Source organism: Thunnus maccoyii, chromosome 5 (assembly GCF_910596095.1).
Source record: "Thunnus maccoyii chromosome 5, fThuMac1.1, whole genome shotgun sequence".
Taxonomy (NCBI): Eukaryota; Metazoa; Chordata; class Actinopteri; order Scombriformes; family Scombridae; genus Thunnus; species Thunnus maccoyii.
Window position 1 is genome coordinate 26,579,776 of NC_056537.1, and position 26,778 is coordinate 26,606,553.

A 26,778-nucleotide genomic window follows, 5' to 3' on the forward strand; every position below is an offset into this window, starting at 1 on the left:
GCATTCACAAACATACTGTACATAGAAACACCCACCCACACACTCACATACCAGTACACATATACACACTTGCATACCCACCCTAGTAACGGTCTTTCTTGTAATTACAGTAATTTGTCAAAGCCGCACCTTGATTTATGGTCAAATTAAAAATACACCGGAAAAGAAGCTGCGAGTCCTGGTGACTCCGGCTACAGAGGGTGATTAATGCTCCGCCATTACGGGCATAAGAGTGGCATGATCCGGATACGCACCCTGCCATGCAGAGAGAGGCGAGACAGAGCATCAATCCATGCATCCACAGTCTCTGGTAGATAGAGTGGGCGTAGTAGGTGTCTGCTTGAGGTGGCATTGCGTGGGGTGGGTTGTGGGTTGAGCATAGTGTAGGGCAGGTTATATTGCCAAATTTAGTAAGTAGGGCAACAATGTGTGGTGCACAGCTGTTTTAACTCACAGTAAAGCTAGACTGTATGTAGCCTCGCTCGATCCCCATCCAGGGAATCTCCTTTATAATTAACTTTTTGCTTTATTTATGCAAATACCACAAAAACATTTGGCTATGGGCCCTGAAACACAGTGCCATTTTGCTGGGGAACTCCAATAAACAGATGAGTAAAATATGTTTTTTCTATGGTAACTGGTAAATATACTGCCTGTATTTCTCTTTTACTGGGGAGCATTTGATGGCTGTTTGTCTGAAGTAACAGTGGTGAAATAATGAGGTGCTAAATGACATTGCAAAAGGGTTGAAGGCTGCACAACAATGTCGACATCATGCAGTGAATAATGTATTTGGTGGGCTGGCTAGAGAACAAAAGAAAATGCACCACAGCAATCTCCTCCATGAGCAAAGGATATAAACACTTGAATGAAGTGTGAGCTGAGGAAGTAAGCAACCTTTAAAGCAGAAAATAAATCACAAAAGTCATCTTTCATATGCTGCATGATGGAGTATTTGTCCAAATATGATGCATCTTAAGGTATGTGTGTGGGTGTGCCTGGCTATGATGTAACAAATTCCCTGAAAAACATCATTGTGTGCTGTGAGCAGTAGAGGACAGCAAACTTTATCATCTAAACTTGGAGAGCAGAGCCGGTAGGAGAGAAGCAAAAATAAAACAGATGAGAGAGCTGTTCCATTTGTCCAATTTATCTAAAACCACTTGGCTATATCAGGATTCAAGTACTTTTGAATTGCCTTGATGATAAAGTCAGAGGGAACACAGGCTAGAGACAAGAATTGTGCCAGCGAGGAGGTCTTTGGAGCTCAGTGCAGTTAATATGCCTTGGGCCTTGTGCCAACCAGGAGAGCTCTACGTTTGCAGACTGCTACTGAACATGAAATAGAAGACTTACTGCTAGTAATGCCGAGCCTGGAGAGGGCCATCTCCTTCAGGTAATTTTTGTTCTTCTTCAAGTCAAGTCTTAAGAAATGCTTAATTAAGAAATATGAGTGATGCTATAGAGAAGGCTAAAGGCTGCCATGTTTTTTAGGAGTAATCATGTTTGGTGGTGGGATTGCAGAAAGCCCCACAGAGCCACCCCATGGTCTCGCTCTGCAGGATACAGATAAGGTGGCTCTCTTCATTTCTTCTCCGTATTTTATCGGCTGTCAGCGCAGTATGCCGTATAGCTTCTCAGTACACCATAAAATCAAAACTGTATTTTCTCTTCAGGTTTGCAAAAATGAACAGAACTCAATGCCTTTTTAGGATGGCCTCTGCAAAAGGTATACCCCTGGTTGTAAATACTCATGTATAGAAGTCCAGTTTCTGCACAGAATTACTGATATTATGAACCATTGTTTCTGACAGCTTGCCAGGTTGGTAACAGCAAACTGCATCAACTTTACTGCCACCTCTGCAAAGGCAGCAGTGAGGCAAGAAACAAACAGCTTGCAAAACTTAGGTGAGCTATAACACCATCTCAAAATCAATACATCTCACTGCTGTATTTCTCTGCATCGTGGCAGCACCCACTGAGAGAAAGAAACGTTTAACCATTAAAGTAACTTTTCAGAAGTCAACACCTACTTTATCCTTCAGTAAATGTTGTTTACCAACGGGCCCGCTTATAATGCGTCTTGACCCTGTAGAGATGTTTGGTATTTGCAGCACTCTAAAGAAATATGGTACTTCTAAAAGTGCATGAAGTTTCAGCCCCCATTCTAATTCCTCATTCAATCTAAAGGCATGTGTCTTGTAGAAAACAGCTTATTTTCTGTACATCTACAGTATGTTTCTTCACGGCATTGTTTATTTATGCAGAGAAACAGAGAAAACCTCATGTTGAATTGGCGGCGTAGCATTTTGGAGCAGATAAAGGATCAATTTGAGCACAGTTATTTCATAAATTGGAGTCCATTTATTCAGCAGAAATTGCATTCCTCACCATCGGGTCAAACATCTCTTACACATAAATAAATTCAACTCTTTGGTAAAAAGCAATTTCCCGACTTTTCTATTAAGCTTTTATATATTGAAAGTTCTGCTTTGTTTAGAATGGTTTTCATATTGAGCTGTAGAAAATGATGCAGATGTATAGATTTTAGTATTGAGTGTAATCCTTCAAATCACCATTTGGTACATTGAGATACTTGGATTTTACATGACAAACAATGACAACTATTGAAAGATGACAGCACTGATGCCACACAACAATGTGAAGGTCATTTCCCTTATATGTTCTGTCTATAGATAAAAATCATGTCTTTATATTTATACAGTTTGAAATGAGATGTTTTCTGAGGTCATGAGGTAAGAAAGAAAGAGATATGTTCTTCATTGGCATCTGTAACCTACCCTTTTACATTTTCTTATACTGTACGTTTCGATTTTCACTCACATCAGTTTTTCATGTAAGTAATGACCACCTGAGTAAGAGGAGAAGAACAGGTCATGTGATTGGAGGACAGACAAAACAGAAAGACAAGTAGCAAAACCAAGACCCAGAGGGAGGAAATGTATAGTCGTAGTCATGGAGTGATATAACAAACAGCGAAGAGTGCCAAGAGTGGGAAAGACAGGCAAACAGTGAATGTTTGCACACTTTATGTATTTGCGTTTGTTTCCTGGATATGACCATTAGCCATCAGCTTGAACCCAGGTCTGCGCCAACAGGTATCTCCCGCTAACAGACCGCCCCTTCACTGGTAATTATACAGGGGGGTCTACAGCAGGTGGCAAAGGGCTGAGCAGAATTTACATAAATCTGCATGTGTCACAGGGCCTGGCTGCAGCCTCTGGCACTCTGTATGAATCATGCTCACACTCAGCAGACAATTTGTTCAAATTTAACAAAATGGATGGTGGGAAGTAGTACCAATGCCCTCTCTGAAACCCGTTCGGTGAATGCATTGAATTATTTGTTCTAACAAATGACTTTCCTTTCCACTTTTTGCACATATGTTGCAAGCTGTGGACACTGTCACGCCATGTACATGTACTGTTATTTCATTTTGTTAGCTGAATGATTCATACAAGGATTACAGAGCAGTCACTGACATAAGCAGATACCACTTACACATCGTCCAAGTTGAAAGCTGAAATTGTGTGCCTGATTTGTTTCCTTTGTAGTTGTCTTTTATACGTTGTTTTCGTCATGGTCTTATTGTTTTTCATGTGTCTTTGTAAGTGCTTTGAATCTTTAAGAAACACTTAAAATTAACCATAAAGCACATTTCTGATATGCTGTTATGTGCAATTATAAATCAACAACACGACACAGTACACAGTGCAATTTGTATGCAAGCTTTCATCTATGTGTGCCTCAGATATGAGCATGCACATGTATATTTATGTTTGTACCCTATGAGTGTGTGTGTACACATGTACAGTATGCATATGTGTGTGGGCAAAGGCATGCTTATGCGTCTGTCCAGGCATTGAGACCCCCCATGGTGAGAGGTGTTTCTGCTGACAGGAGCATATTGAAGGTAATGGAACCACTCTGTCGTCCCAGAGCAGAGCACTAAAGCAGAACTGAGTTCTGTCTCCTACTACACGCACCACTGAACCTCCAGATGACAAAATCCCTCGCTGGCTGACCGAATCAAACACAATAAAGCTGAAAAAGAGAAAAAAATGAGATTGAAGGAGAAAATGCTCAGATTTGTCGCATTTTGCTGCCTAAGTGGGAAAGTATGTATTTTCAATTGTGAAAACTGTATATCAGTGGGGTGGCACTTTAAAAAAAAAAAAAAAAAAAAAGTTATCTAGCACCTCTACAACCACTGCATGACACTTCAGCCATATAACAATTAAACTTATTCATGTGCCTGAAGCAGGTAATAATAATGAGGAGAACAACTCAGTGGGATGATGAAATAAATAAAAAAGTGCCTGAATAATGAAAGAGGAATGAAAACATGTTCCACGATAAATGACAGACGGCATTACAATCTATAAATTATTCCCATTTGAATTTACATATTTCCATTGTATTTCATCATATTGTACAAATAAAACAACAACAACTCACTGCAAAAGTGAATGAATTATTGAGCAAATGAATTAGTGAGAACTTCCTCAGCTCTGTAGTAAAACGACCGGTAGCTGACATGCCGGCAGCCATAACTCACAACCCCAGAGGAGCAGACTGCTAGCCAGAGGACATTATTGCTGATCTCTGTGGAGACGGAGTGGAGCTGTGCAGATAGGCACTGCTGGAGGGTCCCAGAGGAGCAGACTGGACCAATAAGTTGTGGCAGCAATATAAAGTTGAGATTGGACTTCTGTGGTCTGAGTTTCGCAATGGAGTCTGTGGGGAATCCAAACGGCCACTTCAGTAACAAAAGAGTGACAAGGCTGCCTCCCCACAGGCTCAGAGATGGAACTGAGCCACCATGATAACGACCCCTCAGCTGTGAACACCATGACCTTCCTCTCAACTACCTCTCATATCTTTCATGTTTTGATTATAAACCTGCTGAGATCAAACACATATTTCTGCATAAGGGGGAAATACAACTCAAAGGCTGTTGAGGAGTTCTCCAGCAGGTTATATTGACTCGAGCATGGTAACCAGTGTATTGGGTATGAAAAGCTCTAGCAAAATAGTCGCGAGGCAAACACACATGCATTTGAGTACACAACACACGCACAGTTCACTTTACAGCCCAAAGCTGCCCTCAGGGGAGGAACAAAAGAAGAAAAAAACACTTTGGTAAATATCACCCAATCAAGGGGAATAATTCATTTGCAGACACAAATTATGTTGTTGTTGTCATTGTGGTGCAAAGAAACAACCGCTTCTGTATCCTGTTTATAACAAGAATCCACATGAATTCTAATGAATGTGAAGAACAAAACAGCCCGTACACACACACACACACACATACATACACACACATACACACACACTGTCACCTTGCCCACTGACCGGGAGAAAGCCTGGCTTTTCTCCTCTCAGCTCCCCTGGATATGTTGCTATTCAAATCCTCAGGAGCCAGACAGGCAGACTGAGGGTTTATATGCGTATGTGAGTCTGCACACCCACATGCAGATTTGTGTTGAAGAATGACACAGAGAGAGAGAGAGAGAGAGCGAGAGAAAGGTAGCAACAGAGTAACATTCAAAGCAAAGCAGAGGAAGTTAGATTCAACACAGCTATGTTTGCTGTGTCCATTTTTAACTGACCTTGTATAAGTGGCTGGCCTTTCTGGAAAGGTCCACTGTATGCCACCTGGTATTGTTTGACCTGGAAGCCAGGCACACAGCCCTCATGGCGTCCATCCTGTTGGGCACCCACGTGGGCAACCTGCGACACAGAGAACAGAGGGAAGGTCAGAATAATACACATGAACACATGGTTTCTGTGCAGATAAACCTGACAGGCACGGGCAGGAGGGAATAATAATAAATAAATGTTTCCCTTTAAAAAAAGATAATCATCAGTAATCCTGAATAAACAACATAAGGCTGAAGAAAATACACGAATATGTGGTAACACAAACAAACAAACAAACAAAAAAAGACTTCCGTTTGCACAAAGTTTCTTAACTATGAAAACAAGGGACTAGTCTAATGAATGTAATTGCTTTTGGGTTTATTGTGGAGATAGAGTTGAGTACTTGTACCACCAGAATGACTTCACATATGCTCACTGCTGATGAGTAGCTAAAAAGTAACTGTACAACAAGTTATACAGTTCAGAGGCAGCTGTGATGATTTGGTTGTGTAATCATCAACTAAAATAAACACTTTACATAATAAATTAATGTGGTCATACCATTTTTAATTATTGCATCATAGTTTCACCACACATAGAATAGCAAACTAAACTAGGTCAAGATGCCATTTGGCAATGATTTTCAAATTTTACAATTCAATTCAAATTACATTTATTCAATTCAAAAATTATACAGCGACAAAGCACTTTAACCACTCTTTTGAAAAACGACCTTCTCTTTAAGGGTGGGTGTTCCAATGGAGACAGACTGTAAAGTGCTGTGTCTGAACTGATTCTCAGCTCAGAGAGACCAAACATAATCTAGATAGGAAAAGATTCACAGCTGAGCAAAAATAACATTTCAGGTTATATGTAGGTATGCGATGCATTAATTGAAAGATAAGCCTTATGTTGTTTCTTTCAGATTGTACAGTGTTTTTTTATTTACCACTTCGCAATGTCTTATTTTCAAAAGAGAACCATTTATAAATACAGCTGAGGTTTTGAAATCATTTTATTAGCTTGGATGTTTTTGTTTGTTTACATTACATTTTCTCCGGATGTAAAGCTTAGATAGTCTGTCAGACAAAGTTCTGGTCAAAAATATTTTTAAAGCTGGCAGATAAAATTTGTGGCTGAAACTTCAAGCCCCCATACAAACACTCATTGCTCACCAATACTGACAAATCCCCAAAATAGAAGTTTTGCACAAAAAAAACCCAAAAAACTCATGACGTGTGTATTCTTTGCATTAGGCTGCAACATGCAGGCTAGTGTAAACACCAGAGCTCGCATCAAAGAGTCTCCGTTGTAGGCCAGCTTGCCAAGCTACAAATCTTCCACTCAGTGCATGCGTAAGAGTAACAACTTGGGTCCTATTTAGGGATGTGACTATCAAAGAGATACTGTACGTGCTGCAGCGAGCTGGGCCTCACACTTGACCTTTGTGAATGGACTGGATGGACATCATTGCACTGGCCAAAGACTGGACTTCTTAGGCCAGCAGTCAGTTGTGAGATAAGCTCATCTTATGTACAATATGGTAGTCACTGTATCTCCATAGTGTTGTCAATATGAAAAGGGCCAAAAGTTGGAAGTCCAGTATTAATTTTAAATGATGTTTTGACCTATCTTTAGGCCCTGCAGTGGGTATCAGGCTGTGCCGTCAAAATCTGTTTAGCCCTTAGGTGACACCATTCTGTAAACCTGGCCTAACGTACCTTCAGACTGCCTTTGAATCCACAGCTAAACAAAGAGCAGATACTCAGAGGCTTGACTCGGCCTTATTCTACATTATATCTGCCTAGGCTAACCAACACTGGCTGGCTCCACTGGCTTGATAGGCAGTTTCATCTAAATGGCCATGGTCCACTAGTCCAGCCACCATCTCTTCTTATCTAGTGCCACTTCTCTTACAAATAGCCACTAGCTATATCAAAATCTTTTCACACCATCAGGCAAACAGTGAGCTGCTCTTTAATTCTGCATTTGCCCAAGCGAAAAGCAAATGCTCAGCTTCTTATGTTTGGAAGAAAATATGTGGTTTTGCAACTCTTGTGTCACACGAGAATTCCTTTTTGTACTGTACATACATGAAGTGAGGAGGACATGTCCTTATCTTGAATGATGGATGACTCTGTGCCGATCTCTTTGATAGTGAGCTGAGTGACTTCACCTTAACACAAGCTTCATGACTGGAGTAGTGAGTATATAGAGCCTCCTCATAGTGAGAAGCCCCACTCCTATAATCGGAGAACAGGGGTCAAGAGATAAGTAACTTCGAGCTCTTTATGTATTGGCAATAGCTTTGGCATCATTGCGCAATTCAGAGAACTACTTTAGAAGCAGAATTGTGTATGTTGTAATAATTGACAGCTCTGAAACAGATACGCACACCTAACCAACCCAAGTGATTTTCTGGAAACACCCCCATCCCTAATATGTAGGTCAGCCTAGCATTGTGTACTGTGAAACGATTAGTTAAACACTGTAAGGCTGCAGACAGAAAGGAGGTGAAAAGATCCATTGATCACTAATAGACCCACCAAGCACTGTGAAAAGCTTTCCATACTAGACTGAAATCAAGCTGGACAAGGCCAGTATCAAGTCAGGCAAGGGGGTAGATGATAAATGGAGGATGAAAGCCTCAGTAAGTAAAGTGGTCAGTCACATTTCAGTAAATGCGATTTTGTATATCATGTTATTATTTGAAACTGTTTTATATTAAAACATTACAATTCAGTATCGACAAGTAAATATTGTGTTTTTGCACAAGATCAAAATCTGGGATATTATTGGGCTATCTTCACACAGTGCTGTAATTACATAAACCATATAGTATGGCATACATGACACTGATGACTATGCATGTGCCAAACTGTGCCATCTGTCACCAGTGTCAACCAGTGACATCGCACCTGCTCACCCTCATATCTTTTGACCCTTCCTCTTGCAACTCCCCCAGAGATATCAAGAGAGCTTCAACATGAAAATAATAATGAAACACTGTTCTTCACAGAATAATGATCCTTTATAATATGCTTACATATTCCCCTAATTCTACTGACAATCCTGTATCACAGTAGTGGTGTTATGACATTATTCGGAATGAATATGAAAGAAATACAGTGAAAGGCTCCCAGGTATGATTTCCATCCACACAGGAGAAATTGATGTTTCAAGAATTTACCAAGAAATCTTATCAATATCAATATTCGACTCATCAGTTACACACAAAGCACAAGAGCAGTGCAAAAATCACTAAAACTGTCCTTTTTTATCAATGGACTGTTTCAGTTGTTTGGTGTCAGTAAGACAAAGGGAAACACTGAACGGAAATGGTACAAAAGCCCATTTATGTAATTTGTCTATTGTTAGATGGTATCTGTCATTATGTCAGTCTCACTTAATAATAACAATCAGTTGTCGCTATTTTGCTTTATTAGGGATTTCAGCAGTTTTCAGCACTTAATTGGAAAAATGACTCAGAGCCCTATTTTTCTTGAAGCGCTATGACAATTTGGTGTTTTCCTGGCCTTAAAATTCACTTTGCCTGTCTCAGTGGTATTTTGCTGCCAAGTGCAACCCGTACAGTGCACAAGTGGAAGGAGAGGTGCAATACGATGTAAGGTTAATTCAAAATGAGGCCATGCGTTTTGGTGGAAAGTGGGTCTTTGATGCTGAAAATACATGACTCAGAACCATGTCTGTTTCTGGCCAAACATCACTTCGCTGGCAACTTACTTGAGGAGAGTAAGCGTCTAATGTTGTCATGCTTCACTGTGATTGGCACAGCTGTCAGAGCAATGAGACCAGTGATGTGACTGACTGAGAGAGTATTTATTAATCACTACACTCTCCGACCTATATTCCATTTCACTTTGTGCTGCTACACATACAGGAACCAAAATGGCAGGTGCACTTGAAGATGTGTAGTAGTAATGAGTAATGAGCATTAACCACTAAGTACAGCTGAGGCTGTTTTGCAGATAATTGGTCAAAAACGACAAATTAAAATTTTGACCTGATGATGGAGCTAGATGAAAAGTCTGTACCAAATCTCATGGTAATCCAACTGATAACTGCTGAGAGATTTCAGTCTTAACCACAAATGGTGCTAAAAGAAAAGTCAGAGGGTCACCAGAGTTGTTAGGATTCATCCATTGGAGAACATAAATGTCTTAACAAAAGTTTATGGAAATCCATTCATTAGATGTTGAGATTTTTCAGTGGTGGACTGACCAACAGGCCGACATTGCCATGGAGCAACACCACTAGCATGGCTCCTATAAAACACTAGATTACAGACAACATGAAAAAAAAGGACAGATATATATCATATATTAGGGAAGATACAAGAATCACACCCAGCAGCATCTAGGCTGTCTATGGAGATCTGTCTGCATGATGAACAAGCTTTGGCAGACATTCAGCCATAGAGGTCATTAGATGTAATGCCCCTGCAAAGTAATCACTGCACCCAGGGGACTTAGTGCTTTTCCTTCAGGTGACAGAATGTTCATTCAATTCCATCACACAGCTTCCTGACAAGGCAAGATTACAATGCTTGTTCGTAATCTCAATCAGGTTGACTAAGGGGCCAGAAGCCTGTGGGCAAAGCAAGGCTATACGGGACACATACGCAAATGCAGAAAGAGACATTACCATATGCACACAAATACATGCACAGTGATATAAGTCTATGTGCACACAAGCATGTGGATACCTGCAAACACACTACACACTGCCCTCAACAGGAGTCAACAACATGAGCACCCATTTTAATGTCCATTAAGGGGGAAATATTATAGTCCAGCCCCAGTAACTCACAGTAGGACAGCGAAAGCATTAAGGCAAAGCAATACTAATGACAATGTTGTTAGAAAAAGGGAATATTATTGTGGACAATATTTTCCATCAGGAAGCCATTTATGAATGTACTATACGTGTGAAGGTTACATTATAGCAGAATGAACTGAAGCTTTTTCACAACTATGTTCATCTATCGCCACCCTGAAAATTTCTTTTTTCACAAGGAAGAATTAATTAAAAATATAATCTCAAAGGATTGTGTGGACATTATTTTACAGAAGGAGATCCATATCAGGATGTGATATGCACTGTCGGCTCCTGTATGCGCATATGTGTGTGCCTCTTTGTGCGCATGCATGTTTCTGTGAACTCGTTTTGTTTTCATGCCTGAACTGCATGCAATAGATATGAAAGGACCTGATTCATATTCATATGTGTTTAAGTTAGTTTGCCATTTTATGTGCAGTGGGACTTAAATTATCAGCACACATACACACACACACACACAAAACGAATTAGTGTGCAATGAATACAAACATTTACATCTGTTTCCAAGGGAACAAAACATGAGCATATGTGCACCCACAGGCCCTGTTTCAGAGTTCAACTATTAAGACTCTCTGTGGTGAATATGTAATGTCTTTCATACTGTGATAACTGGATCCTGACCTTGATGTGCAGCAGGTACACAACATAACAAAGGACCTTTAATACAATATCCCATAAAGTGTAAAATATTAGATTTTTTTTTTTGATCCTGCGTCGAGACTTGGTTCAACAAATGTTTATTAGAATCAACAGAAATTATGAATGAGGTTATATTCTATTATCATGTAGTAGTTTCTTAAAGGAAAACATGTTAACTGTGTTCTAATTAATGAATCGGTTGCGTCAGCTGTTCTTAAGTTCAAACGTAGTCTAGTTATGGTTGTGTTGTGGAAATTGCCTGAAAACACTAAATGCACATATGAAATAATACACAAAACACTGCTGGCTTGAAGATTAAAAAATATTATTGTACAATAAGGAGACAGAGCACACAAAGATTTGCATCAATTCGTCTCACCAAACGAAGTGCAAATTTATTCTATTATAGTGAGAGAAGGAACAGAGAAATGTATGCTAGATAAGAACCACATCTCCCAAGGACACAGGAGGGCAAGAGCGATTAGCTGTTACTAAATTTTAAATCTGGCAACTTCCGTTGCAACTTTTGCAGTTAACTCAACCAACTGGGAAAGCTAATGTTAGCTTGCTAATGTGTGACCTGTTAAGACTGAAGAGTAAATAAAAGTAATGGAATATAGTGGACACATCTGATGTGACACTTGATGAAAAGGCTTTTTCACAATTATATAAACTGAGAACATTTCAAATGACATTTTACAAAAATACATAACATACCTCAAATTACAAGATATCATGTCAATAACAGTACTCTACATTGCCAAATATCATTGGTTAAAATTAGATATTTCCCACTCATTCTAAATAAATAGGCCAACTTCTATCTCTCAAACACATATCTTTCCATGTATGCATTTATTCATAAAAAAAAAAAAAGTCATACATAATTTTACAAAGAATTGACTGTAAAGTTTAATATCATGGTTGTTGGCCCCATTTAATTGTTACTTTGGAAATTATGTTATGTCTCGAGATGCTTTAGTGACTTCCTGGTTATGTAATTCATTGCTTTATACTGGACAGTCCAACAGACAGGTTTACTCATAACTTAAATCATTACTATTCACAACATTTCTTTAGTTTTAATGGTGCAACCCAATTTAATAAATCAGTATTTTGAAACTAGCTGATAGAACTAAGAACTTATGAAGGACTTTACACACAAAAGATACCAATCACTGTTTTCCCATGAGTTAAAACTGTGGTTTCTACCTGCTGACCGCTTGTTTCTTCCCCTGTGTGGTTTCTTATTATTCAAATATGCAGTATGTTCTGACAGCATGTCTCTTGAAATTACTTCATATCACATGACACAAACTAAATGCTGAAATAAATGTGCATTGTAAATTCAAGGTAATTATTTGCAGACAAAAGACTGTGGCCTAATTAATGTTTTTTTAAGTCCACGGTTTTAAATCTAGCTATGCTCACTGAGAGTCCCCAGTGCAGACAGTGATCAGGAACAGGACTGCCTGCTGTACACCAACACATGCATGCCAAAATATATGCACATGCTCAGACAAACAGGCACAGTGTGAAATGATTTGTAGGACACAAATCACCTTTACCAGAGCTTCAAATATGTTTTCTCTTGAGGGGTCCAATGAGAGACATTAATTGATTTTTGTGCATTTCAGCTTCAGTATCTTGTGTGTTTGATGTCTCTGTGAAGGCTCCATTGTTCTGCAGCGACAGGCTCTGTATGACTTTGCCAGAGCTGAGCACTACATAGAGGGATTACTATGGTCCAGTCTAAGGGAAACAAAGAGCCTTGGGTGCACGAAAACAATATCTATCCAGCAGGCACAATTATCATGCTCAAGCAATGCTAGACCCGCGGAAAATTGTGTATTGTGTACCAACTTAATGAGATGATCGACACAGAGCCAAATAGATAAATAAAAGTATTTAGCCGGATGTGTGGACAAAGTCCGAGAGAGAGCAGTGGAGCAAACTGCAAATAGACTGGTAATCCAGAGGATAAGTGTCAGAGTACAGGATCATTTGGATCAGGAGAGTATACATCCAATACTGTCAGACATAAATAAACTTTCAATGCACGTCCACCTGGCATCCTATTTCCTCCTTAATGTATTATTAATGACTATGAATTTGCAAATCCCAAAACAATGCAACAGGTACAGCAAGCTATACCTAGATCATTTCCCAACCTTTATTGTCAGACATAACCATGCAGTATTTTTTTCATATTGAAGTATTGTTTGGGTTGTTTTTTATGTTTCCATTCGTACCACTACCACTTGGAGTGGCAGAAGTTGTACATTTCAACCAGTTATCATTAATCATTTATCAATTAGTTTTTGCTATCTACTCCAACAATTTATACTTTCAGCTATCAGTTTCACCCATTTATCCATTCTTTTAGCCATCCATTTCAACCTTTTAGCCATTATCCAACTAATTTTAACACACTCTTAATCGCAACATTGTTCAAGTGTTATAGCTAACTCAACATGTGGACAGATTTTCTTTTAAATCAAAACGTAAATTCTGTTTTATCAAATTGTTTGATCTACTCCACAGTATTTCCAAGCATCAACCTGGCAACTACTACACCTACCACTGGTTGGGAATCATCTTGAACACGAGTCAATATTATTGTATTTAAATATAGAGGCGAGAGAAAGAAATGGCTAGAGCCCTGAAGAGAGAAATTAGACACAGAGGCTGGATTGGTTGCATATAGATCAGTTTGCATGAGGAGAAATAAATACAGCTACCTATTGACAACCACTTGGAGTGCAGGTCTTTAGGTTTATGTTAGCTCTCTAAATGCAGCCAAGGAATGCTCAATCAGAAAAAAAAGGATCCATACGCTTTACCTTCAGCATTTAAATCATGCTGTTCTACTAAAAGCTCCATTACCAGCAATAAAGTAAACATTCTAAAAATGAAAAGGGTTCTGTTTTACAGGGGTATTTGCAATGTAGTAAACGGCAAATGAAGTAAAAAAAGTGCAACATGTGCTGTACAGAAATTTGAGGGCAGTACTATTGATTGAAATGAGAGAGACGGATGACTGAAGGACATGTCTGAGTGGTTTCTGGCTGCTGCTGATGTTGTTGTAGCTATGATGCCGGTCGACTCATATTCACGCAGAAAGAGCAAGAACAGGTCAGCTCATCACTTGGGAGTTTGACATCTGATTCAGTTCAAGTGTGAAGGACCAGTCAGGTGATTAAGGCAATGACTTGGCAGAGCACATAGTAAATGTCACCTCTGGTAGAAATCAATACCGCCTCAAGAATCCACAGTGCATCTGATAGATAGAGATGGAGAGGGCCACTATGCCTGATATTTGCTGAGAGGGTAAGGGGGAAAGAGGCTGTGATAGCTGTTAGAAGTGATGTGTGAGTATGTGCACATGCAATGTGTGTATGTGTGAATAAACACGACAAGACAGTGACGGAACGGAAAGAAGAGTGAACATGTTTCTGTAAGTGTAAGAGTCTTTCATGCATCCTAATGTCTTTATTACTGTATTTAGATTTGTTTTAGTCACTTTTTTTTATTGAGCTATATCTAGCAAACAGCAGACAACCTGAGGACTTGAACCCACAAAAGAGACAGTGCATCCATTTGCATTTGTTTTATAATTACACACTTTGTTTTGCCTGTAGCTGTCTCTCTCTTTCAATTACAAAAAAAATAATTTAAAAACAATCTACAGTTTAATATATTTCTGTAATATGAGACAAATTGTTTTCTGTGGAACTGAATAAAATCACTGTGACCTTCATACCTATTTAAGTGGCTCCAGCTGATGTATATTAAACCTCCTGTATTGTTATATGCTGCATTCTGTGTTTTTGCATGTTTCTCCTTGTATGTTTGTGTCACTGAGTCTGAATGCATGTCTGGATGTATAGATTTGATGATGATCTGGCAAGCCAGCCAGCATGTGTGCATCTGTAGCAGGTGTGCATGTGTCTATGTGTCTTTTTTGTGAGTGTGTGTGTGTGCATACACGTGTCTGTGTCTCTGCATGCATGCAAGACTGTTTGCCAACGATCCAACCAGTCAGCCAGACAGCCTGCCAGTACCCTGACATTTCATCCAGCCACCATCCCTCCTTCCCTGCTCTACATCTCCCTTTCCTCCTCAATCTTGCTTTGCCTCTGTCTCCATCAAGGTAAATGTCAGTGCACACACCTCAGTATAGGTCTGGCTGACCCATCCAGGCCTGGCTACATCTACAGCCCAAGATGAAGCCAGAAAACCAGAGGAGAGAAAGAGAGAATCAATCAGTCTGGGCCTCAGACACCTGCAGCTGGCAGGTTAGCCAGGCATGGAGGACCTGAGTCATGAAACCATCTGGTTCTCGGCCTGGGCTGCCGAACCCTGGCCACACCTGCTGGGCCTGTAAAACAACACTGGAGCAGTAAACACACAACCACGCCATAGAGGAGGAGCAGTGGAGCGAGGACAGAGAGAAGAAAAAAAAGCACCTTTGCTGCTGGTGGGTGGTTGTTGTCACTGTGTGAATGTAACATTCAGGGAGTAATAAAGGAGAAAGCGAAGGTACAAGGGAAATACAGAGGCAGAAAAACAGTGAGTCAAACAAAAACAAATAAAAGATGTGGAGGTAGATATACAGGGCGAAGACAAGATACCCGTGTTTTAATGCATACAAAAATACTGTACTGTAAATACCATATTCATTGCAAAACCATTGTTCCCAGAGTTGTCTGACAGTACAATAAGTCAAAGCTTATGTAAAAAGGACAATGGTGAACCATAAGCCGAGTTGGATGTCTGGCCAACTTTGCTCAAATATTTATCAAATGGTACGTTATAATGTACTAATCTCATTTAAAGTTAAGCATAGAGTTTGAACACAGTTTTTATTTGACGGTGTTTGAGTTTATCAGGCATTATGTGACAATGCTGCAGGATTATGTGTACATACTGTACAGTTGGTGTCGTAAAATGAAATTGGTTGGGAAACACTTCTGTAGGCATTTAACTATGTGTATGAGGTCTGCGTTCACAATGTGTAACAGGCTAATGTGTGTATGGGCAATAAGAAGGAGGTTCCTTCCTGATAAGGTGATCATGAGTCAGCTGAGTCCAAAATCATACTGCTGCTGCACAACCAGCAGCCAGCATGGGAATTCAGGAGATGTCATGATCCACTTGTTTGTCTATGAAGTAATATCTATCCAGCATCCCATTTCAACATGCTTGAGATATGTCAAGTGACACAGCAAGGGTTTTCAGTTGAGACTGAACTGGTACATTGGCTTAAAGGAACGAATGGACTGGCAGAAATGGAATAAAATATTCATAAGTATGTTTTAATTAGTGTATAATCCCATGAGAATAAGAATCATTGTGTTTTCATTGCCTTAGAATAAGCCCTTTATATCTACAAAGGGAGCGGGTCCTCTTCCACAGAGCCCGCCATGTTTCTACAGTAGCCCAGGATGGACAAACCAAACACTGGCTCTAGAGAGGGCCTTTTGCATTTTTCGCGTGTTTCACGGCCACCCTAGGTTCTCTTACATGCTTGGAAGGGGAGGGTGAGGGGAGGGGTGCTTAGTTGGTTGCAATCTGCAACCTCACCACTAGATGCCACTAAATCCTACACAGTAGTCCTTTAAGTACCCATTAATAACCCTGTGGAATCATATTTACATCCTGATGTAAAATATTTTTGCAGCGTAATGGCATACAGAGGTTGTTATTTGCCTATATTCATGTTTTCAGTTCTAAGAAAAAAAACAAAGTAGTTAGATTTCAGATTCATTGACTGAAAAACAATCCACTGTGGAAAGCTGTAAATTTCAGTCAATAGATGTTAGAGTTAAACAAAACTAAACAAAAAACATTGCTGGTATAGAATGAAAGTGTTTCACATTGACTGCAAGAACACTGGGGTTTCAGAAAAAGGCATGAGCATGAAACCATATATTTACCAATCTACTTCTATTCATAGATCCCCCACTCACAGCCCAGCTGAGCTAACAGCAAGCACTCTTCCCTGGCACGTAAACCCCCCCTTGCCTATAAAGAGCAGGGGACAGCAGCGAATTGGCCTGCTGACTCATTCAAAGCATCGGAATAGCTTCCTGGCACTGGCTAACATATGATGAGAACTATTCTCACACCACTATGAAACTGATCTGACTTTGAAACTTTTAGTGTTACATGTTATTCAAGCAGGCAGGTCCCATTGCGATGCAAATCCAGCATCCCTGGGGGGGATGTAGAGTTGCGTGGTAAGTGAGCTGGCATAACCCTGACAGTACCATTTCCTCACTGTCAGTCTGCTCAAATCCCTTTTCTAGTTGGCAAGCTTGTCAATACTTCCACCTCGCACACCTCTCACTTCACTGCACAGGAGCGGGGAGAGAGGTGTGAAGTGAGGGATTGAAAAACAACAAGAGCGTCAGCTGCAGGCACCAGCTGCTATACAGCAGAATTCATTTGAATGCACTTTATTTCTTCCCTGTTGCGATTTGGCATATCAATCCAAACACTTTCAGCTATATCTAGATGGCATGTTCATTCACCTTGACGGGGGTATTTTGTCTAATAGTCTCAGTAAGTAAACCTGAAAAGACCTGTTTTTTATAAATATATGAGTGACTTTCTCTTGTCTTTGTTTGAGTTTGTTGTGTCTAAACAACAACCACAGCAAAGTTTTACCAATGAACCTCCTGGCTGTGGCAGTGACAGATGGAAACTCAATGCGATGAGTGGACTCCTGAAGTTAAAATGGTGCAGCATTGACAGGGAGGTTACACCCTTTCAGGTGCTGTCAGTAAGAGCTGACTTAAGAATGGCAACGCTATCACACTTTGCTCTAAAAGGCTGCAAATTGCAACACAATTCAAGTTTGAATGTCTCTAATCAGGGGCTCACTCCTAAACACAAGCCTATCAGAGGCTGGCATCAGTCAGTGATGCACTGAGGTGAACGAGAGGAGATAAAGAATAGCAAAGTCTATGAACGTAGATTCACGAAGCCTGCGTTATCGTTCAGCCTGTGTCTTCAGCTATTGTTGGGCGGCTGGTGGGCTGCACGCAGGTATTGGCTGGGGTGGTCATTAGAAGTAAAGGATTGAGTGTTGTGTTGTCTGTTTGTTTCGTTATCAGCTTACCTTTCTCCACTCTAGCTGACCTCCATTCATCAAAAGTACCTGCCTGCTGCTGATACTCTCCCTTCAAGCTCTCTTTCTTCCACCTTGAATTGACCTACACCAAAACCTTCTCAACTGCTTTTTTTCCCCTTGTTTTTGATCTAAGCAAAGATTCCACCTCTTCTTCCTTTTTTACTTTCCTCCCTCACATTTCTTGCTTCTTCCAACTTTTTTACTCTTCTCTATATTTCTACTCTTTAATTTTCTCACTGATTGTCTGTCTTCTCTTCATCATCACTTCACTCTGTTAGAATTCATGTCTTTCTCTGTGCTTTCCCCCTCTCTCTGTTGAATCATATCTGCATGCTACAGTTTGACACCTAACTAATCATGCCTATCTTCAGCAGCCCAGCAAGGTTAAAAAAACACTTCAATTAAAACTTGTTTTGATTAATAATCCACTGGAAAAGGCTGAGACAATCAGCACACTATCAAACTATCCACCTGTAGAATAAAAGATATCCTCTAAAAAGCGAATGCACTTGATTGTCATTTTGCAGTCTTTCACTCCCGATTACACGATGATTACTAAGGCGTGTGTTGAAACTGCACCGGCATTAATGCAGAATACCCAGAGTACGCCATTAATAAAGTAACCAAACTGACACTTCAAAGGACATTTATACAGTATGCAAATGAACATCCTCAGTCATATCCTGTTATCTGTTTGATGTGACTTCTATCTCATTCTTTGTTCTCTTTTTTACACATTCATTTTCACTTATTCCATTGCTACTTTCCTGTAGTGATGGGGGACAGCCACATGTTCACATTTCTCTCACGCACTGGAACACTGATGTGATTTTGTCATTCAAGCATTAGGAGACACTTCCTCCAAAATGAGTCTTTTCGTGCACACTGAGCATATGGAGGATGGAGAGCAGAGAAGTGGATTTTGCTGTATGAGCAATTTTAGAGATTTCTGTGGATGTTTTGATACTTTTATTTCCTAAACTGGAAAACTTGTTGAAATTGGAATCCACTGCAGTTGGCGTCAATACAAACCACAACACAGCAGCTTTTCTCTGTGAAAAAACAAGCTAAATTTCTTTTTTACAAGCCGAGCAGGGGTAGATGGATTTTGGGATCACTTTAAGTAAAAGGACAAAATCTGCATTATCTGTTTACAACTATTACAAGATGCAAAGTCATTAAACAAAATCGATATTTGCCCAAAATGCTTCTCTATTCTTTGGAAAGAAAACCCCTCCTATAAACGCATACAAATGTATAATGCAAAGAATTCCTAACACAGGTATGTTTAAAAAGAAACTGAAGTACAATATTGGTACACACAAAACCATTAGATCTTGTCTACATTTCCCTGGTAAACTTAATAAGCATTGAGCATTACAATTGATTGTATTTGGGGGACTTTTAGTTTTGTTTCTCTTGTCTTTCCAACAAAAAGCAAAGAAACAATATAGCGTAATTATCAACAGCAAATAAGATCACTCTAAAGAAGCAGCGCTTGATGCCATGCTTCATAGATCAGATATGGAAAAGACAGACAACTGAAGTGTGAGTGTACATTTATCCAGAAGGGGTTTATTTCTCTTTTCAGACTGGGAAGCAAAACATGCAGTAGATCAAACACAAGTGGTATCTATAAAACAGAATTTCCCCAATAACCTATTTCCTTTTAAAAATAAATTCAAAGACTTCAGGCCTCATAGGTCTACAAGAATGGACATTGTGCTTTCACAAAGTCAATTTAAAAACATTTTCCCAGACACAGTACTGGAATTTGATTCTTTTGATGGAATGTCAGAGGGGAGCCCCTAACTTGATTTACGGAGGAATAGGAAAGTACATTTTCAAATTCAGCCGTACATCCAATCCCATTTGATCCTGACAAAAGTACACTATAAATTGGGAATCATATTCCAGGCTGTTTCCCAGCTGTAGGCTCACACTCAGCTCTGATTCAGAAGTGGATAGATTATTCTCAAGCAGGCAACGCTGTCTGTCTCCATTGCCCTTGGAAGATATAAAACAATATGGATAAATATGCTGTGCAGGGTCTCATGCTGGTCTGTTTGCCACTATTGCTGAATGACTCCAGCTTCCCTTCATTGAGGAAATACTAATATTTGACTCGTCAGACACTATGGCAAGGAATCACTTTCTCACACACGATCCATACTGCATTTTACTTCTTTTTATCAGCTGCAGGTCTTAGACCTAACATAAAAATAGTCTTTTGATTAAACAGAGAAATAAGTTGATAGATTGAGTATTCAGTTCAATATTGTGTTATTTAACAACAAGGGAGTTTTTGAGCAGTTTCCTTTTCCAACGTGTTGGTGTGTCACTTGTAATTGTGAGTAAAAGCTTGTGTAGTGTGAGCTTTGATGAAACTGCTTGAGGCCGAGGGGTCATCCATACCCGCCTTAGATAGTAGAGCTGCATCATTAGACCTACAGCACAGTTTTCCATCACAACCCTGTCCCTCTGTGCTACTCCCTCTCTCTATCTGTCATGTGGCTCCTCTTTTAGAGAGGAGAGGAGTCACTTTTAGTCATCTTTAGCCTCTGCTCTTGATCACACAGAACTGGCAGGTATTGTCACAACCCTGCAGCCATTGATCTTGCCCTCAGTGACAACCTGAGGTGTGTTTTCACACACAGTCCTCCCACCTTTCATTTGCAAGCTCTTAACTTGATTTGGTCCCTTTGACTGTATCACCCTTACAAGATCAATGACACAACTGATTTGGTTTTGACTGGGCTAACAGAAGGGTATAATTGCCTGTGTGTCACATCTTAAACATTGCCTAATCAAAACATGTTAAAAAAAAGACCCTAAAATACATAACAGTAGCCTCCATAACCCAGAATGCTATGCAGCCACAAGACCTGTTGCATATTTTTATAGGGTCATCGTTCTCTATAGGCAACAAGAATCAGCAGTTTTTCTCTACATGCACAGAAACTTAGCTCGAAGTTACTTAATATGTAATTTGGATATTTGGTCCTTGTTAGCTTCTGTACAGCAAACAAAAGACAAAGATTGATTTATTTAGGTGTTCTGGAGAGGGATATAATCTTACCACTGGTTCCTAAAGTGAAGAAAATGCGAATCAGTTTTCACTTTATAAGCCATTAAATGGGTGCGTGATTTTTTATGGCACTTCCATAAAGTGGAGGCTAGACAGATTTTAAAAAAGAACGTCCTAAATTGAAGCAACAGAAGCAGAGATAGCCTGATTTTAAGTTTCCTGGTTCCTATATTTCCCTTAACGCAACCAAAAACATAACTTTGTTTGCCTGGGAAATGGCCGAATCCTTCAAACTCAATGCTCTGTGTAATGCAGGCTTTCTGTTTTGTCTTCTGGGTTATTTTCTCAGACTTTAGAAATCTCCCACCAGAGATACAAAAACAATCACATAACTTTTTTTTACAAGTAGCACAAGTAGTGCTCCTCATGAAAGGTAAACTGAAGCCCCTTTCACACATGGACTGTAACCCTGAAATTTTCCGGACATTACCCGGAGGAGTTGTATGTGTGAACCCAGATGTCTGAATCAGGTGGACTGGATATTAATCGGACTTTACCCTGTCAGCTCCTTAGTACAAAGTCTGTTTAATATCTGATTGAGCCCACGTGTGAATACAGCAGTGAATTCTCTGGGGAATTCACAGCGAGCAAACGGGCTACAATTGCTTGCTGCTGTAAGTGCAACAAAATCCAGCAGAAAGGGACACGGTACAAGCAATTTAACAAACAACTGTTGAACAAGCAGAACATAACTTAATACGACATCTTTGACTCCCAGCGGTCAACTCCCCTCTCATCCACAGCCGCTATATTTTACACATGCGGCTGGCGCTAGATAATTGTCTACATGTTAACCTCTGACCACTATGTATTAACCTCAGATGACTACATATAAACCAAAATGTTAACCAATGACTGTTAACCTCAGATGACCAGTTCATACATATTAACCTCAGACTACTGTTAACCTCTGACAAAAAATGTAGTAACCTCCGATGACTACACATTAACCAGATGGCTAGTAACTAACCTCAAAAGTCTACATATTAACCTCCGATAACATGTTACCTCCGACGACTTCGTGTTAACATCCAACGACTACGCTAACCTCTGACAACTGCGTATAACCCTCTGACTACATGTCAACCTCCGATGACTACGTAAACCTCTGATCATATATTAACCGAAGACATATTAACCTCCGAGGACTACATGTTAACCCCGATGACTACATATTACCTTACAACGGTGACTACATGTTAACCTCAGTATATGTGTTAACCTCTGACAACTACATGTTAAGCTCTGACGACTACATATTAACCTCCCACATTAACTTTTGACAACTACATGTTGACGACACTTAACCTTCGACTACATGTTGACATCAGACGACTGCAATATGTATCATACATATTAACATGCAACAACTATGCAGTAACATCAGATGACTACATATGAACCTACCTGGCAACTATGTATTGACAACTACATTAAACTCAGACAAATACTTATTAACCTCAGATGACTAAATGTTAACCTCAGATGACTACGTACTAACCTCCAACAAGTACATACTAACCTCTATGTATTAACTTTAGACGTTAACCTCCAAAGACATTAACTTCCCACATAACCTCCACAATATTTAATGGTGGAACTTGCCTTTAAAATTTTGACCTAGTTGGTTTGGAGACAAATATAACAAGACATGAAGTAGCTGACTGCCAACATTACAGTAGCCACTTTTGTCATCAGATGGATGATGCCTCCAAATCCAGTCGCTGCAGCTTTTAATGTAGGCCTTCTTGGTTGATTTAGTTTCCAGTTCCATCATGTCTCTTATTTTACAAAATGATGTTCTCTACAATATGTACAATGAACAGTTTTCACTTTGGCTGAGGGGCTGTAAACACCAGCTCAAATGTTTAACAGATGTTTAATAAATGTACCAACAAATTATTTATAATAAATTAGTAAAACGTGAATTTAGTTGATTAAACATTTATTAAGCCAATTAACATTTGGTAATGATATTCTGGCAAAATTATTCCTCACTTGTCTATCAGATATGAATTTTTAACTGTTACACATGATACCCTGCTACCCTGGTATGTAACTTGTTAATGAAATTATTCATGTTACTTATCATTATTGCATAGGTTTATAATGATTATGAATTTATGTCATTCTTAAGTGTTGACTGCATTTTTTTATTGTATAAAAAAGTAAATGTACCTCGAAGCATAAATGTACAATATATGAAAGTGGTGCAAAGATTCGTACAGAATCATTCTGTATACAGACCACTGAAGTGAATCAGAGTATTTCTGTGCAGGATCTTGAGGCTCTGCTAATAGCTAATGGATATATTTGGCTGTATTTGATGTCACTGGGCTGCACTAATTGCTTGTTAATCCCTTTTCTCTTGTGTTATGACTACTGTATCTTTAATCAGACAGTGTATTGAATAAAAAAATATCCTTGCCACACAGCAAGGAGACTACCACAATATCCTTTTTATGTTATGTTCCCTTTTAATTTCAGAGGCACTCAAGACCAATTAAGTATAGGACCAGTCACGCTTATATAGATGATTAGATTATGCAATTAACCCTGAGGCAAAATGATAGAAATTATTTCATATAAAATGAAAAGCGGCAGCAATTTCATTCAGCGTATGTGGACATAAGAATATGGGTAAAAACACTGTTTCTTAACAAAGAATTAATTTAATCTTATATTCAGCATTATCATTACGTGCAGTGCAAGGATGCTATTCGGTTGTTTCCGATGCAGTCTAAATAAAAACTTGTTTATCTTGTACATTGCTTCACAAGAGTCAAGGTAATTATGTGTATTTAAGAAAATTCTTGAAACAAAGTACTAATATGATATAACCACAATGAATATATCAGTTTATACACATTTTTTCACCAACTACACAAATTTTCTCAAAAAATATTCTAAAAATGTTCTGTTGAGGTAAACACTATAAAGACAAATGTCTCTTATGTATTTTAAGAATGAACATGTCCCCAGTTCTGTTCCCTTTAGTGGAGTCTGCATATTCTGTTGAGTGTTAACAAAATGGTTTCAAGATTCACTGTCAAAAGGTTCAGAGGTGGCACTTTTTAAATGTCTTTCTTTTGCTACTTTTAATTGAATAACCCATAAGTGTTTACAATTGGTCTTTTGCCGACAGCAAGGCTATGCCAATAAATATGACTGAGCATTCATGAATACTGTAGTTCTCCCAGTTGAGCTCCAACATGAGAGTTTCACGATTCCTACCTGTCTGCTCTAGTCTGCCATTTCTCCACCTGTCCAAAAGATGCCTCCAGACCTTCCTTCCTGTTTACTACACCCACCTGCTCACCTGTTCCCACTCAGTAATTGTCTGCACCTGCTGCCCATTCTCTCATCAGCTCATCAGTACAAATACCAGTCTCTATCATCCATTCCCTGTCAGTGCTTCTCGTTTCTCTATTTTGTGCCTTCTCCTCTCCTCCTGCCTCCTGTCCATCCTCCTGCCTGTGACCCGGAAATCGATTTCAGTGCGTCATGTTTAAGGATGTCTCAATTTCTAAAGTGCATCTAAAGGAGAGAGGAGCAAGGCGAGAGGATGCTTGCCAGAGGAACTATGTGCGAGGATGCACAGGTGTATCCTTCACAGAAGTCTTTTCAGCACCCATGACGTATAAAAGAGGCATGACATATATTTTGTCGTGTGTTAAATAAAAAATAACAATGTATGAGATCTGTACATTCTTGTCACATCATGTCATGTTGTGACAATAGACAGATGATGCAGCTGTGCTATACTGTGCTATATATTATAATTAATGTCAAATTGATGACGCATCTCAGGTGGGAGGGAATAAGACATGAAGGGAGGAGGCCAGGAAAGGAATCGAGGATGTACAAACTGAGATATGAGAAGAGGTCATAGTTTCTTCCATGGACTCTCTCGCCAATCTTTTCCTGATCTGGATTCTGCCTGTTCTTGCACCTGTTCCTGCCTCATCCTGTTGTTCAGACCTTCAGCCTGTTTCTGACCTTCCTGCCTGCCTTTTCCCCTTTTGGACTGTATGTGCCTGATTTCGGACTCATTGCCAGCTGATTAACTGTCACCTTGTCATTTGTGTTTTGAGCATTAAACCCCCTCATTCAATCTGTCTGTCTGCAAAGTCTATATTTGGGTCCTTCCCCTGTCTGCCCCATTCTCATTTGAGACGGAGAGGAGGGAAGCTTTTGTGGCAAGAGTGTCTCCCACTCATCTTCCAAAAATTGCCACTAAATAAGTTGTAATTTTAACAAAGTATGATGAATGCGCAACTGTTTAAATATTCATGTCCTACATAATATTCTGTATTACTCTGTCCGTCTCTGCTGGTATGGGCAGAGCTCTGAGGACTCAAAGTGTTAAAAAGTCAAAAGAAATATACAGAAAAACATTTTGTGAATATTTATTTATCCTATGTGGGATGGCAATGTCCCCATAATCTTATAGAATGTATCTTTTATTATGTGTACATTGCAATTCAATGCAGAAATAAAAATGCTTGAGCTGGGGAAGAGATTACACAGTTTTTCATTTTTAATCACTCATAATACAGTTCCATAAAACTCCCATGAATGCAATGAAGGGTTTACTTTTCACAGTGATTTTTTGCCTCTGTGTAATGTACTGTATAATCATTACAACCCTCATCATTACAGCCCCAATCAGCACTCCAGTGGTAATGTTATTTTCATCCCGCTGCACCAGTATTAACACAGCATACTACCTGTACAGTAACTGTAATATTCAAACACGAATAGCGGTGTTTATGAAGCCCTTTTCCACTCTATAGTAAAAAGTATTAGAGCAATAAATGTTACTGCAGTCCCCTCCCCTCGACACAGTAGTAAATATTGAATATGCTGGATATACTGCAGTGCTGCTGTATGGAAATAATTGTTACAGAGTAGTAAATGTTTCCTCGGCCCCCTCCCGCCCCGCTGACCTTCCTGGTGTCTCTGGCCCTGAGATGGGATGTTAATGCCCGTGTCTGGACAGCTGCCACCCTGCAGCCTGTACTCTAATGGATTGATAAAAAAGCTCTGAGCACAGAATCAATCATGATATAAACCTGGAGTGAAGCTTGTTAAACTCTAAGGAAAGTTCCTCTACCCTAATGCCCCTAATCTTCAGCCATTTGTTGTCTGACAGAAAGATTGCAGTTGTTACCATCCTCCTGCTGTGCATTAGGAGGCCAGAACCATTTCAGGTGATGGGCCTGAGATGGATCTGAGGAAAGTAGGGAGTTTGTTTGACAGGTTCTGTTATGCTGTAGAGAAATGGGAGTTTTAACTTGTATGTAAAAAGAAGCAATATGATGGGTTTTATTTTATGTTTTATAGTAAACCTTATTGGCTTTATATCTACAGTATATGTATGTCT

The 26,778-nt window shown here is 39.5% G+C and overlaps 1 protein-coding gene across 2 annotated transcripts in view; it reads right to left on the reverse strand.

The window, feature by feature from the left end:
* The window catches only part of cdh13 (cadherin 13, H-cadherin (heart)), a 356,169-nt gene that overhangs the window by 248,151 nt on the left and 81,240 nt on the right, over positions 1-26,778 (reverse strand). For both annotated transcript variants that reach the window (XM_042412902.1, XM_042412901.1), the window contains exon 2: positions 5,637-5,757. In XM_042412902.1, coding sequence (XP_042268836.1) covers positions 5,637-5,757 — 121 coding nt within the window. The remainder of the gene's footprint in view (positions 1-5,636; positions 5,758-26,778) is intronic.